At 44.1% G+C, this 13,910-nt stretch overlaps 1 protein-coding gene across 2 annotated transcripts in view; it reads left to right on the forward strand.

Annotated features, from left to right (window-relative positions):
• Positions 1–1,825: 1,825 nt before the first annotated feature.
• PGM5 (phosphoglucomutase 5) overlaps positions 1,826–13,910 on the forward strand; it is a 77,191-nt gene continuing 65,106 nt past the window's right edge. The window contains exons 1-3 of one of the 2 annotated variants that reach the window (XM_075136323.1): positions 1,826–2,231; positions 10,412–10,574; positions 13,104–13,250. In XM_075136323.1, the coding sequence (XP_074992424.1) occupies positions 1,971–2,231; positions 10,412–10,574; positions 13,104–13,250 (571 nt within the window). In that variant the 5' untranslated portion in view covers positions 1,826–1,970. The remainder of the gene's footprint in view (positions 2,232–10,411; positions 10,575–13,103; positions 13,251–13,910) is intronic. The other variant, XM_075136322.1, reaches the window with a different exon arrangement.

The following is a 13,910-nucleotide window of genomic DNA, read 5'->3' on the forward strand; positions in this document are numbered from 1 at the left end:
GCTGTGCCTTGTTTACATTAGGGATGTGAGAACTGGCATTTCCATACTGCAGAATTTTTCCTTTTGCTATTTAAAATTCTGAATCAGTACAGGAAGCCACAAATGTGACTACAGACTAGGAGGTCTAACAAAAAAGAAAGAGATTACTGCTTCCCTGTATCTGTTCTGGCCCTCTGCCAGAGTATATGGCCCAGTATATAGGTGTTCCTTCAACAGAACTAGAATTCCTGTATCTGCTTCAGTAGATTAGTTTATTTAAACTAAACTGTTGGGCCTTGCCTACTGTAGCATGATAGTGTTCTACTGTGAAGGCAGTGGTCACTGCCGAAGGGATGGATGAGCAGCAGACAATCATATCTTAAACTGTCATATTCCATCTGCTATGAACCATTAAAGAGTCTGCAGAGATAGGGCTCAAAACCACCCCTAACTCCTCTGGTTACCATTCATCAGGTGACTCTCACTGACTCTTAATAAGCTCTTAGCCTACGTAACAAAAAAAAAGCATTTTACCCCATGTTTGCCTGGCCACCTCCCATCACGCAGCTAATGCGGTCTTGTTGAGCCGTGACACTCCATCGTGCTTCTGAGCAGTTCATGAGCAAACTCCTTCACAGAGACCTGAAGAATGCCTTACAAAATTATTTTTGTCTGCTCAGGTGCAGGTCTACACCAGGGATTTCTTAAGCACAAGATCGACATCTAGGTTACACGATTATTTTTTCCAACTCTCCAGCCAACAGAGTTGTCCTGCAAAATATTGTTGTGTGGGCCCAGTGTGAAAGAAGCATTTGGATGGAAAATTTCAGCTGATGTTTGACAGTCATAGACATCTGTAAACACAGCCTTTATACTGGGAAATGTCAGGCATCTTCGCAATTGCCAGTGCCACCACCTCTGCAGAATGAACTTAAGCAGAATGAACACATATGTCAATGCCTCACCACATCCCGATAGAATACTTTACAGTATTTCAAAGGGAAAGACACCTTCAGAGGGTTGTGCGTCCTCACAGGGAGTAGGCCTAGACAGAAACCAGCATGATCAGTTATCCTACAATCAGACCACACCCTTTCTGCAGTAGTCGGCTCCTGCTGTGAAAAAACCAAACCCCAAACCCCCCTGTAAGCTTGCTTACCACACAAAAAAACTTGCTTTCGAGCAATATAGTAAAAAAAAAAAAACAAGATAGATTCCCCTCGCTTAAGGCTTAGTAGTGAAAGAACTTGTTCATTCTTTAATTGCCTGTTCTTCTGTTTTCTCGCCCGCAAAACGGGACGGTCCCACCTCCCGGCCTTACTCCCACCCGGGGCCCGATTCTCCGCTCCCCGCAGGTGCTGCCCCCACCCTCAGCTGGGAGGTGCCACCGAGGGGCAAAGACCGCCGGGGGGTTTTCATGCCGCCCGGAGGGACGCGGCTCCCGGGCAGGCCGGCTGCCCTGCTGCTGGCCGGGAGGGAGGCAGCCAGCCGGCGGGGGTCGGTGGGGACGGCTCCGGCGCTGACAGAGCGTGATCCCCCCGAGCAAGTGTGTGGCGCTGGCTCGCCCTCTCCCCCCTGCCTCCAGTTACAGCCCTGGCAGGAGACCGCGATTCTCGGCTCCGCTTTCCAGGGTTATTTTTGGCCGGGGCCGTCGCATGCTGATGGCAGCGGACTGGCAAACCCCGGGCGCCCTCGCGGGCGGCAGGCGCCGGCGGGGCCCCGCCGGGCGGGGGAAGGGGCGGCGCGCCCCCCGCGCCCGCCCCGGCTCCCCTGCGGCGCCGGGCTCCCGCCGGCGGACCGCCGAGGGCCGAGCGAGCCCGCCTCCGGCCCCGCGGGGGCCGGCCGTGAGGGAGGCCGGCCCCGCGCCAGCCCGCGGCAGGGAAACGCCTCTCTGCTCCCCGCCGCCGGCGAGGCAGCCTGCGTGAGGGGCTGCCGCTCCCCAGCGGAGCCACAGCCGGGCGAGCGGCAGCGGGCCACCGCGGGGCGCCGCCATGGAGAGGACCCCCATCCCGGTGCTGACGGTGCAGACGGCGCCCTACGAGGACCAGCGGCCGACGGGCGGCGGGGGGCTGCGGCGGCCCACGGGGCTCTTCGAGAGCCAGCGCAACTACCTGCCCAACTTCGTGCAGAGCCTCCTCTCCTCCGTCGACCTCCGCGACCGGCAGGGCTGCACCATGGTGGTGGGCAGCGACGGCAGGTACTTCAGCAAGACGGCCATCGAGATCGTCGTCCAGATGGCCGCCGCCAACGGGGTAAGCGGGCCCCCTCACTCCCCCGCCGCCGTCACGCCGTCCCCTCGGGACGGCCTTCCCGCTCAGCGCCGCCGGCCGGGCCCGCTCGGCCGGCCCCGGCCCGCCTCAGGCGGGCGTCCCTCTTCGCCTCCGCGCGGCGGGGTCCGCGCCCCGCCGGCCCCGGCCGCGGCCCCTCCCTGCGGTGAGGGAGTGCGGAGGGGCCCCGTGGGGACGGGGGAGAACGTTCGGGTGCCATAACCCGGGTAGCGCTGAATATGCGAGTACAAGCGAGACGGGCTTCGCGTCCGGCTGCCTGCGGTGGTCTGCGCGGCTGCTGCCCGCGTCAGCCCAGTGCCGGCTCGCACGTCCTTCAGGCTGCAGCGCCCGGCTTTGGCGTGGCTGGTTTTGCCTGTGTGTAACGGAGGGGATTGGTGGTCACCTCAGGAGAGTGCTGGCCGTGCCGTACTGTTTCACACCTTATTTTAGACTGAGGCAGGAACGGGAGCTGAAAAACAGGGTTGACTCTGCAAGAGAAAACGTATTGAAGATCTTGAATATAAGTATGTGGGAAATGAAGGTATCAGGCACGTATCTACTGCTCAGGATCTTTCAGAAATACTCAAGGAAAATGGTATTACTGAAGCAAGAGGAATTGAGCATTTTGGCTGCATCTTAAGAAAATAATCGTTCTTCTCTATTGTTCACTTGCGAACAAATGAGGAAATGCAAGAAGACAACAGTGGCAAATACCTCTGTGATCAGATGGGTTACAGCTTTTCTTGTGCAGTTTTGAAACTAGGAAGGAACTCGGGAAGAAAACTGATGTCTTCTGATAGATACGTGCACATTGATGTGTCGGTGTGTATGTACAGAAAGCAATACCAGATAACGTAGGCTTGAAGTTTCTGTGATCAGATGGGTTACAGAAACCTTTCTACTTCAAAGCAGAGTTGAAGCTGCTTTCTCTCGTTATGATGGCTAAATTGATTCTCCAGATCTGGCAAAAGAAGTGATACAATTTTATAGGGTTTTTTTTGTAGTGAATTTACGTTTTCTTAATTTTTTCCAAAAGCTCCATTCTTTAAATGCAGTCCTGTTTTATAACCAGGAGATCTTTCAACTGTGAAATTAATCTCCGTATGTGTCTGAATTTTCCCTGCTGATGTATTGTCACATACAAGCTATACGGATTAGCCAGCCTGATATAAATAATGAGTATTTTACATTTATTTCTAAAGCACGTTCTCACCACGCTGATACTGTCGAGCAGGCACTGAGTGATACCTGAGATTTCAGAGAAACTGACTGTGTTAGGTACTGGCTAGCTTTTGCAAACTTGCTGTTCATGCAGGGACTTGGTAGCGCCCAGGGCTTATGTGGCCCAGGGTGTGAGGAGGGCTGTTGGGAGGGACATTGGCGAAGGTGGGGACACTGGCAAGGGTAGCAGGGTGGTGTTTCGTCCGCAGCAGTGGGGCGCGAGCGTGCAGGGAATGGGCGCAGAGCAGCGGGAGCAGGCTGGTGTGTGGGGCGTTGCGAGGAAGGGAGGACGGGGCCCGGAGGAGTGCTGCTCCCTAGCCCCTTCCCCTACGTAGCTTGGTGGCGAAAGCCTCACCGCTGGAATTGTACCTGTTGACCAGGCAGGATAAAGCGCAGCAACAACTAAAGCAAGAGCCCTGCAGCAAAAGCTGCCCTGCCGAGGCTGAGGTCCTTGTCTGCTCTTGCACACTCATAGGAGCTACAGAGTGGGATACAGCCACAAGGTGACCACAAGGATTGAGGTGCTGAGGAAGACAGAAGTTTAGGATTTTAGAAGACCAGAGACTTGTCAACCAGCTTATGCTGTACTGAGGACTCCTTCCTGACTAATTTTGCCTGTCAGCTTGCCTCCTTCCCGCTGCTTCTGTCACGTTCCCCATTTTGCTTTGTTTCCCCTGAAGAGCAGGTCTTTTTGACCTCAGGAGGTTACCAATTTGACATGTTTCTGGCACCTTGGTGTAGTAGTGCTTCCCCTTTCTTAAGTTACTGCAAGTTTCTTGGAAACACAGTTTCTCCCTAGTGTTTTCTGAAGCCAAAAAATAGCTTTTCTGCTCACAGTTCCCACAAATACCTGAATTCAAGCATAATACTCTTAATAATGACACAGTCCTCACAAATGCAGCAGGCCAGCTGGTGAGTGCTACTGATAGTGAAAAGGCTTCCCATTTCCATGTGGTAATGCTCCATCCCCTGTCTACCATCCTCACCCCCGTTTCTCTTAAGCACACTGTAAATGTATAAGTCTCACAGTTACTTAGTGAACGCTGTTTGTATGTTTTATTCTTTGGTTGTTAAAATACACCTGCTGGGAAAATATCTAAGCCTCCCTGGAGATATTGTTTAGTGCTGCGCTATGTCAGTAGGGGGAGAGGAAGGGAATACTCCTGAGGGCAAAGAGCTCTCCCTTTGCATGAGGTTAATGTCATTAGAAGGCATGTAGCCCATATCAAGCCCATATCCCATAAACAAGGAAAGAAGTGAGCTGGTGTGGGCAGGATCGGCTGAAATGTGTGGAAGCCTTGAAGTTGCATTCAAAACCTTTAGCCACCCCAGAGTGCCAGGAGAGGGATAGCCGCGCAGTGCTGATAAACTGAACTTGAATCTCCTTCCTGGAAGACACATACTGAGTGTTATGGTTAATTGTGCCTGCCGAGTACAAAAATAAAAGGGATTTTCTATTATCAACTGTAAATGTATTGCCCTTTAGAGTTGCTAGGTTCCCCATGTTCTAATTTGGTGACTCACCCCGCATTCCCCCTGCGTTAACAGCCTAGCACAGTTGGCATAGGCCCCAGTACAAGGAATGAGATGAGGCCCCCTGCCCGGTCAGCTGCCAGTGCTTGCCCTGCCGCCTTCTCGTCTTCAGTCCCGCTGGCTCATGCCCTCCAGCTTGGGGTTGCAGGTACACACTCCACAGCTCTAGCCTGGCAGCAACAGCTACAGGCTGGTCCATGCTGTGCAACTGTAATCAGCACATGCTGCACCAAATCTTTCTGCCCAGAGCTGAAGGTGGCTACCCAGGGTCACCCTTCAATGGGTCACACAGCTGGGGCCGTAGCAAACACATTTGGGTAAGGGACTGCACGTCATGGGAGGGTGGGGGAGGGTGAGGAAAGCTAGACAGAGGTCCTGTACCGTTCTGGGTTGCAACAAGCAGTTTTGCAAAGTGGGCTGGTAGGAAAGTATCTGAGGCTCTATTTCCCTTTTCACCTGTGTCCTGTCAGTAGTAGTGTCCTTGCATCTTAATGACTGGAAGAACTAAGGTAAAAGGCTCCATCGTTTATAGTACAGTTCCACTACAAACTAAATGCAAGTATTCCATTAGACCTATCAACTGGATGTGGTGTCTCATTTTTGATGCAAATTTTAGGATAGGTTTAAATGAGAAGCTGCTGTGTGTGAGTCTCGGTGGCAGACCAGAAGCTGATGATCATACTCTGAATGTGAAAAGTCATAGCAACATCCTAGAGAGATCACAGAGTGTTGATAGTAATGCTGTAGAAGTCTGAGATGGCAGAGAGTTTTCCAGTTCTCTTCTTTATAATACCATCTTGGTTTTATTTTCGATGGTCTTCCATGCAAATCTTGCCCTTCCTCCCTGGACCTGTATGATTGATATATTTGCTTCTCTGTTGAGTGTGGCACTCAGTCATCTTTAGGATGCTATAGTAAAAGATAGGAAGGCACAGTCCCCTGCTGTCCAGGATACAATGCTTGCTTCATGTTCTTTCAAGTTTAATTGACTGAGGCATGTGAGAGATTACTGGGAAAAATAATAAAAAAAAGCATTAAGTGACTCCATGATAATCAACTGAATCGTCTGAAAATGCACAGCTGCAGGTGGTAATATTGTATAAAAATGTTCTTGTAAAGTGCTTGTTAGGGGGACTATTCTTTCAGCTGTGACAGTTTGCTGAGGATCATGGTCTTTGTTTTTGCTGTTGCTACTAAAAGCAGAGTGCAAAATAGAACGTGGCGTAGGGGCATAGTATTAGAAGAGACATTACATGCTTGTGATCTCGTAGCCATGCAAGTTTTTGAATTCCAAAGATAATCTTTCCATGCTATGAAACTGTCCAAGATTTTCAGAAGGATATTACTGGAACTTTAATTGTGAGTCAGTACATGGACATTATTTGGTTACTGTTTTAGCCCAGAGAGCGATAAGTCTGAGTGTTCATTACTTAAAATTAATTAAATGTCAATTTAATATTTGGTTCAGAGACAAAATGAATAGCTTCTGGGCCAAGAGAGGGTGAGGTTGTGCATTCTTGCCACCGAAATGAAGAGAGCAGAGGAAGATGGGTAGCATGTGTACACTTCTAAAGTCTGCACTGTCCGCAGGGAGTTTTGTAAAAGCACTGAAGTCCCTCACATAAGGTGAAGCTCTTTGCAGTGGTCACTGCAAATAAAATATCTGGGTATCATTCATGTAATTTCACTTTCAACATCCTTAATTTAGAATACTAAATATTGCAGTATAGAAAGCAGTATAATAAATAATATTTCTACATCCAGAAAAATGGGAGAACTGGTTTGTGCAACATCTGTTGAACAGGAAAAAAATGGTGAAGAAATAGTGCCAGGTAATTTGTGCATTCTGAATAATCTAAGTATTCTACTTACTTTAAAAAAACAGTTTCAGTGTGCATGACGGCAAAAATCTAAGCCTCACTAGTTTAGATTTAGAAGTATAGAGAAGATGTGCTCATGATAAGCCTGTATGCAAGTACAAATGCATTTATACTTGAGTACCTCAAGATAGATTCAGTGTTGTTGTTTTCTAGCATTTTGCACAATGTAATTCCTGTCGTCTTCCTTTTGCTTACCCATACACAATACTGTTATAAGAGCTGGCACCCATTTCTGACAGCTGTATTTGGAAGATTGAGTCATTGCTCTAGCTTTCTACATGCTTCATAGTTTAGAAAAGGGAGAGACACTATTCAAAACAAACATTTTCAGTATTTATTTTCATCATGTTTTTCTTTCCATAATAAAGGTACATGGGTAGACTGTTGTATAGTCTGGAAGAGAGTTTGTTAAAGTCTATTTCCTAATGTTCTGTGTTTTTTTGGTACAATTGGCAATAGTGGTTAAATGACAGCATAAATACAACAGTCTTGCAAGACATGGCATGTTGTCCAAAAGCTGCTTCATGGACTGAAAGAAGCCATAAAAGGACACACTCAAATTCAGAACAATTTGAAAAAAATCTCTATTTCTCTTTCAAATTATTTACATGGCATTGGTTTAAATAAAACAGTAAATTGTGTGGCTAATGGAAAGTTTTCTTGCTTGAGCTTGATTCTAAAAGTGTGTTAAAGCATGTGCTAGAACTTCTAGTGATTTCAGTGCCTCTCCTGATAGACGGAGTTTTACCCTGCGCATTTTCTGAGGTAAAAGAGTGTCCGTCAGTTGTCAGCCCACAACAACTGGAAATGCTTCTGCTTTAAAAAAAAAGTCTTCCTTGTTCTACAATGTAGGAATTGCATTTCTGTGGTAACAAGTAGGGTTGTATAGAAAGTATTTTTGAAGTAGTTTAGTATTCGAAACAGTTGAATAATTAAAATGTAGATGTAGCATCTGGAGATTTAAGAGTTTTAAAAGGTGGGAAGAAAACTACAATAAATGTGGAGAAGTCTGATCAATAAGAGACATACCAATGTTGTTCTGTAATCAGTGAAATAGCATGTAATCAGCTGCTTCACTTGGCTTGGAGCTAGGAGTGGAGGAAATATATCTTTATTGTTGCTTCTAAGGTCTGTAAATTGTGATAAATTGAGAGATTTACAAATACACATGCTGTAAATTACTGCTTAGTTTTACCTTCAGGGAGAAGCAAGAGTGGGAAGGCAGGAGAGACATAAAGTCAGAGAGTGATACAGAGTCTTGCAAGTAAATGCTCTCACAGTGCAAAAGTATAACATTTAATCTGTTCTTCAGGGAAAACTGTATTCACTGGTATGTTTTGTTCCACAAATAATCAAAGGTATTTATGTTACAGTCAGCATCAGGTTCTATAATAAGGAAGATGGTATTGCTCTTAATCATTCAGTCGTAGGTTAATGAAACTGTATTGTTAGGCTTAAATAGGAAATAAAATTGTTCCATACCACTGAAGTGAGCAGAAATGAGATTCAGTTGTGTGGTGTATGTGTCAACTGTGTATACACTCCATCCTCACCAACTGACCATGTCAGTGGAAGCGCTGCTTTGAAATAATCTGTTGAAACAGAAAATGTGAATTCTGCTGATTTGCATTTTTTCTCCTGGAAAGCATACTTGTTTTCCCTGGAAAATATTTTCATTACAGTAGAAAAATGAGAAACCAAGATTTTTTGTTTCTTAACTTTTTCTTTTTTCATTTCCTTCAGAATTGTTCCAACTTGGGAGAAAAAAAGACAGTGAAACCAAACATTTTCCCCAATAGTAGCAAGAGCAGGTGAAATGAACCTTGAAGATTTTCTATGACCTGTATTTATAATTTTGGTAGCTTTCCTGTTTTCTAGCAACAATCCATAACTTCAAACATATCTGCAAAAACTGTGAAAAGACAACCAGGTAGACAACCAACGACCCTATCATGAGATCTTGAGGTAGAAATCTCAGTGAATAGAACGCGTTGTTCTGCACATCTTTTAAAATTTGAAAGCAGATCTTGTAATTCTCAGTGAAAGAGAAATGGCTAACCACAGTTTGTGCTTTGTGAGGGTTAGCAAAAAAGTAACTTGTGCTTACTTTAGAAGTTGATCATTTTAATGTAGAAATCTTTATTTTTTTAATTAAAATAGTTCACAAAACCAGGCTAAATAAATCATCTATGAATCCTTTGCTTTTCTGAAATTATTTGGAACCCCACTTCTAAATAACCAATAAGGGCCTCACACAAGTGCTGGACCCAGAAGGTGGTCATCTGTATATGAAGGAACAGCTCTTTATAGAAAGGAGGTGGGCAGCGATACCTCCTGTGCTGTTGCTTTGCCACACAGACGGAGCCACGAAGAGCTACCAAATCTCCCTCACACTAGAGAAGGAAATCTGAGGTTGAACTTCCAGTCTGCTTTTACATGGGCACTGGGAAGGATTCGGTATGCTCCTCTCCCTCGCCGACCCTTCCCAAATTACTACTCAATAGTGGTGGGTGTTTGGGGGTTTTTTTGTTTTTTTTTTTTTTTTTAAGTGAGGGTATTAAAAAAACCCAAACTTTGGCAATATCCTTTTAAGCTCCATATGCAGCTGCCTCGGTTCTCGTTTGTGACACTAACCTCCCCTTCTCCCCTCCATTTTTGTATCTGCCTGTTTCCCAGGAACTGGAACTCTTTCATATTTCTTTGTAAATACATTTCTGGTTGGCTCCTAGATTATTTATGTTGAGCTGAAATTGTAGTATCTGTAGGGGATGAAGGCAAGGTTTTGAAATTGGAACCTTGCAGTGGAACTGTACATAATACCAAACACATTGAGTCAGTGTTTAATAACACCACCTGAAAGTTTTTTTTACTTTAAGAATGGTGGGAACTTCCCCTGCTCAGCTGTGCCGTGGGAGACACACCCTCTTCATCAGGAATAGCCAAGGAGTCACTGAAGGCTGGAGGAGGAACAATACTTTCTCTAGGGCAGGGCATCCAAGGGTGTCTCGGTAATAGAGATGTGACTTGCAGAGACCACAGGTCCTAGGATGTAGCGATATTTGTGATTGTACTGAAAGGCTGCTCTATGAAAGGCAGTTTGCTGCTTTTATGCTATTTAAAGCTCCAACCCTGCAAACTGCATCCACGCAATCAGCCCTAAACTATATTGATATTTGAGGGGATTTGCTGGTTCGTGGGGATACCTGGAAAAGTTTGATAGCAGGATCATAGCCCAGTGCTATGCTTGGGAGCTTTGCAAATCACTACCATGGCTGTGCTCTTGCTTTACTGTCAGTACACAGGCCATTGGGGTTAAATGTGTCAGGATACAATATTTTTTGTCAGCACTCCAGATTAGCATGCAACCAACTCATGTACCTGTATTTCTCTGCAAAAGAGTAGGTTCCATCCTAGGACTTTACAATACCTATCCTATACATGTGTACTAATATGTATGTGTGTGTGTGTTTATTTAGTAATTTTCAAAAGTTTAGTACCATTCAGAGTACTTTGACTTCCTTTTCTACCTAGATCGGCAGATTGGTTATTGGACAGAATGGTATCTTATCCACACCTGCTGTTTCATGTATCATCCGAAAGATCAAAGCAGCTGGTGGAATTATTCTAACAGCTAGCCACAGTCCTGGGGGACCTGGAGGAGAGTTTGGAGTCAAGTTTGAGGTTGCCAATGGAGGTAGGTTTTTTTTTAATAACACATTATACCATTGCATCTCGGTATGATGAAAATATGCCGACAAGGATAACTAGCTGACTTTAACTATGTGTTTTTCATTTATTCCGTTAAAACAATGAAGAATATATGCATATCTCTTTTTTCAGTAATAGGAGTGTATTTGTTTACATGGGTCTGTACAATAAGCATTAAATGTTCACTGAAGACCTTGTGGTAGCTGTAAGATTTCTATAAACAAGAGGTTTGCCATCCCATTTTTGTGGCATTTTATGTAGTCTGCCAGATCATTGTAACAGTTCTGATCCTTTTATAAAGATGCCTATGAGAGATCTCTGTTTTTCTCATATTTTTGTGTTGCTTGTCTTAGCATTTATTTTAAAGCGTGCTCACAAGTGCTGTGAGCAGTATAACTCATTGTCTTGTATGGAAGAAAGCACTTCTCATGTTTACCAGGAAATAACTGCTCTTACCCAAGGAGAGGGTTGTACCATTGTAACTATTGCAATTCCACTGTTGAATAATGGAATTTGTGTATACAGCTAATGTCTTGTTTTCCGAAATTGGCAGGCTGGCACGTGTAGGTATGTTATACATTATGTCTGTTTTATGTAACAGATCTGTGTACACCCATAAAACGTGATGGTGACAATTGCTGACGCCTTGTATACCTCACGCATGCAGAGTGCTTTCCACCTGAAAAAAAATGAAAGTGCTTTTAAAATAATGTTTCCTTCCCCATTTTGAAGATGGGAGAGCTTGAGAAGGGGTTGCTTCTCCCTTGTCCCGTGTTTAATTGAAAAATTTGCACAGTTAAACCAGTGTGATTTTATAAACAGAACAGGCTTGAATCCCAGAGAGATTAAAGGGACTGTGTAAGGTCAGACAGTGAGAAAGCCAGGGTCACAGCACAAACATACCAGAGCCAAACCATTAGATGCATTAGCACTCCATAAACTCTAAAACACCATGTACACCTAAAATCTGTTTGATAAATGGGTAATGGTTGGTGGGGCATTCTTTTTAGTGTACTTTGCCTTTTTAAAGAAAATTTGAACGGGCTATTAAGCTTTAAATATGAAACACTCCTCAAGCACAGGTCACAAGGTTCAATCATTTACCATAATCAACAGGGATGTAATGAAAAGTAGTTGGTTCAAGTTGCAGCTGAGAAAATGTGGGTTAAGTATTAGGCAAGGCTTTTGAACCAAGAGAATGGTTATGCACCACGACAAGCTCCTAGGGAAGGCTGTTGTTGCTCTGCATTCTCGCTCAGTCTGTTTTGCAGATCCAGGTCAGGCAGAAGCGGTTTGCTTCTGTAGCTGTAGGAGAGAACGCAGAGCAACACTGTGGGATCTCCTTAGCTGAAAATGTCAGTAGACAATATATCCATCTATCAAGGATGATCTGGAGCTAATGAAACCTGTCCTCACTCCTCGGATGGGTTTGGATTAGATGAATATGAAGTCATTTTCTAAGCCAAATGAAGAGTTAAGTGACTGTAACTTATTGTATTGCTTTGGACCATCTGGTACACTGCACCTGAGATGGAACACACTAATTTACGTGGCAAAGCTGCACTGAATATAGCACTGGGGAAGTTAGCACTGAAAATACAGAGGCTTTGGATTAGGAGAGAGAGCACGTAAAAGAGAATAAAGGAAGTAATTTTTCAGAGGGGAAGTGTTGCTTTAATATAAGCAATCAAGAGTCAGATAAGCCAGAAAGGACTTTTGTTGTAACGCAGACTCAACTCTTGCACTACATATGGCATAGCTCGTCTGGTAATTTTTGCGTCAAGCCTGCAACTTTTATTTGATTGACAATAAATCTTTGAAAATAGAGTCAATCTTCAGCATTTGGCAGTAAAAGCAATGCACAGGTAAGATGTGATTTCTGTTTCTGAATGACATGACTGTTCCAGATCATAATTGCTAGTTAAGCAATTAAGGTATTTTGAATTCTAACAAGGCTACATTTCATTAAGCCATTGGAGGAAAACTGCAAGAGAACATCACTGTCAAACTGGTAAGACTTTTAAAAATTATAATTATGTCTAGTGAAAAAATGTGAAACACAAAGCTATTTCACCTTCACAAGTGTGCATTTGCAGAAAGCCCTGTGAAACACCAGAAACTGCTGCTGAAGGACAGGCTTTCCTTTAGCATATATGTTGCGATTCCACGTAGAGTAAAGAATGGCAGTTTTTGAGCAATAAACCCAAAGCAAGATGTCTATGGGTTTTTTGATTGCCTCGTCCCCCCTGCCCTAGGTAATGACTGATTTAAATATACTCTATGTGAATCAAAATGTTGCGAGTAATGCACTGTATTTCCATGTTACATTTTTTCAAAAAATGTTTTAAACTTGTTTTACACGGAAAGAAAAGACCTTATTTACTATAGTTCTTTGTTTGGGTTTATTCCTTAATAACTCCAATATATTCAGAAAAATGTTTGCTATAGAACTCACTTTTTAACTAGGGAACCTTCATTTAAAAAAAAAGACGCGCCATGTTCTTTTTTCTTATAGGACCTGCTCCAGATACAGTTTCAGATAAAATCTATCAGATCAGTAAAACCTTGGAGGAATATGCCATTTGTCCGGATCTCAGAGTTGATTTATCACGCCTAGGAAGACAAGAATTTGATCTGGAGAACAAATTCAAACCTTTCCGAGGTATCAATGTGTGCTTTTATGCATGCACATCCATTGATTCTAAATATTAGAACTGCTGCAGAATGATAATGAGTAATTATTTAAACAGAACTTTAATTCTTCAAAATGCTTTACGACATGTTCTCAAAATATTGGGCAGTAAAGGTAAGTGTTGCGTTTGTTTTGCACATAAGGAAGCTGAGTTATGGATTTTAAGTGCATCAGGCCTCATCATTTAGCCAAATACCTTTGCCAAATATATGTGCTTAGGCTTGCTAGTAGTTAAACACCAAACACAAACATTTTTGGACCAGGAATGGTTTGCTCATGGAAATCTAATTGATGAAAGAGTTTGTGAGAGTCTCAGTTTATTCTTTGCTCTTTTCTGAAAAGCTGTGGGACGTGTAAGGCGCTATACATCCAGTGTCTCCAAATGTAAAGGGAGTGCTTAAGCACATGTTTAGTTTTAAGCATGTGAATACTTTTATGCCTACACTTGATTTAAAATGAGCTGACACCGCCATTTTGTCCTGAAGTAATCAAAAGCAAAGGAAGGGGTCCAGGCAATAATTCAAATACTGTAAAACTCTGTGTGGCCTCAAGAACTCTTCCTCATTCGTGATGTCCTAGAATTAAAGCCAGTTTATTCTCCACCAACACATTATATTTTGAGCAAAGTAC

The sequence above is a fragment of the Calonectris borealis genome, chromosome Z (genome assembly GCF_964195595.1).
Source record: "Calonectris borealis chromosome Z, bCalBor7.hap1.2, whole genome shotgun sequence".
Classification (NCBI taxonomy): domain Eukaryota; kingdom Metazoa; phylum Chordata; class Aves; order Procellariiformes; family Procellariidae; genus Calonectris; species Calonectris borealis.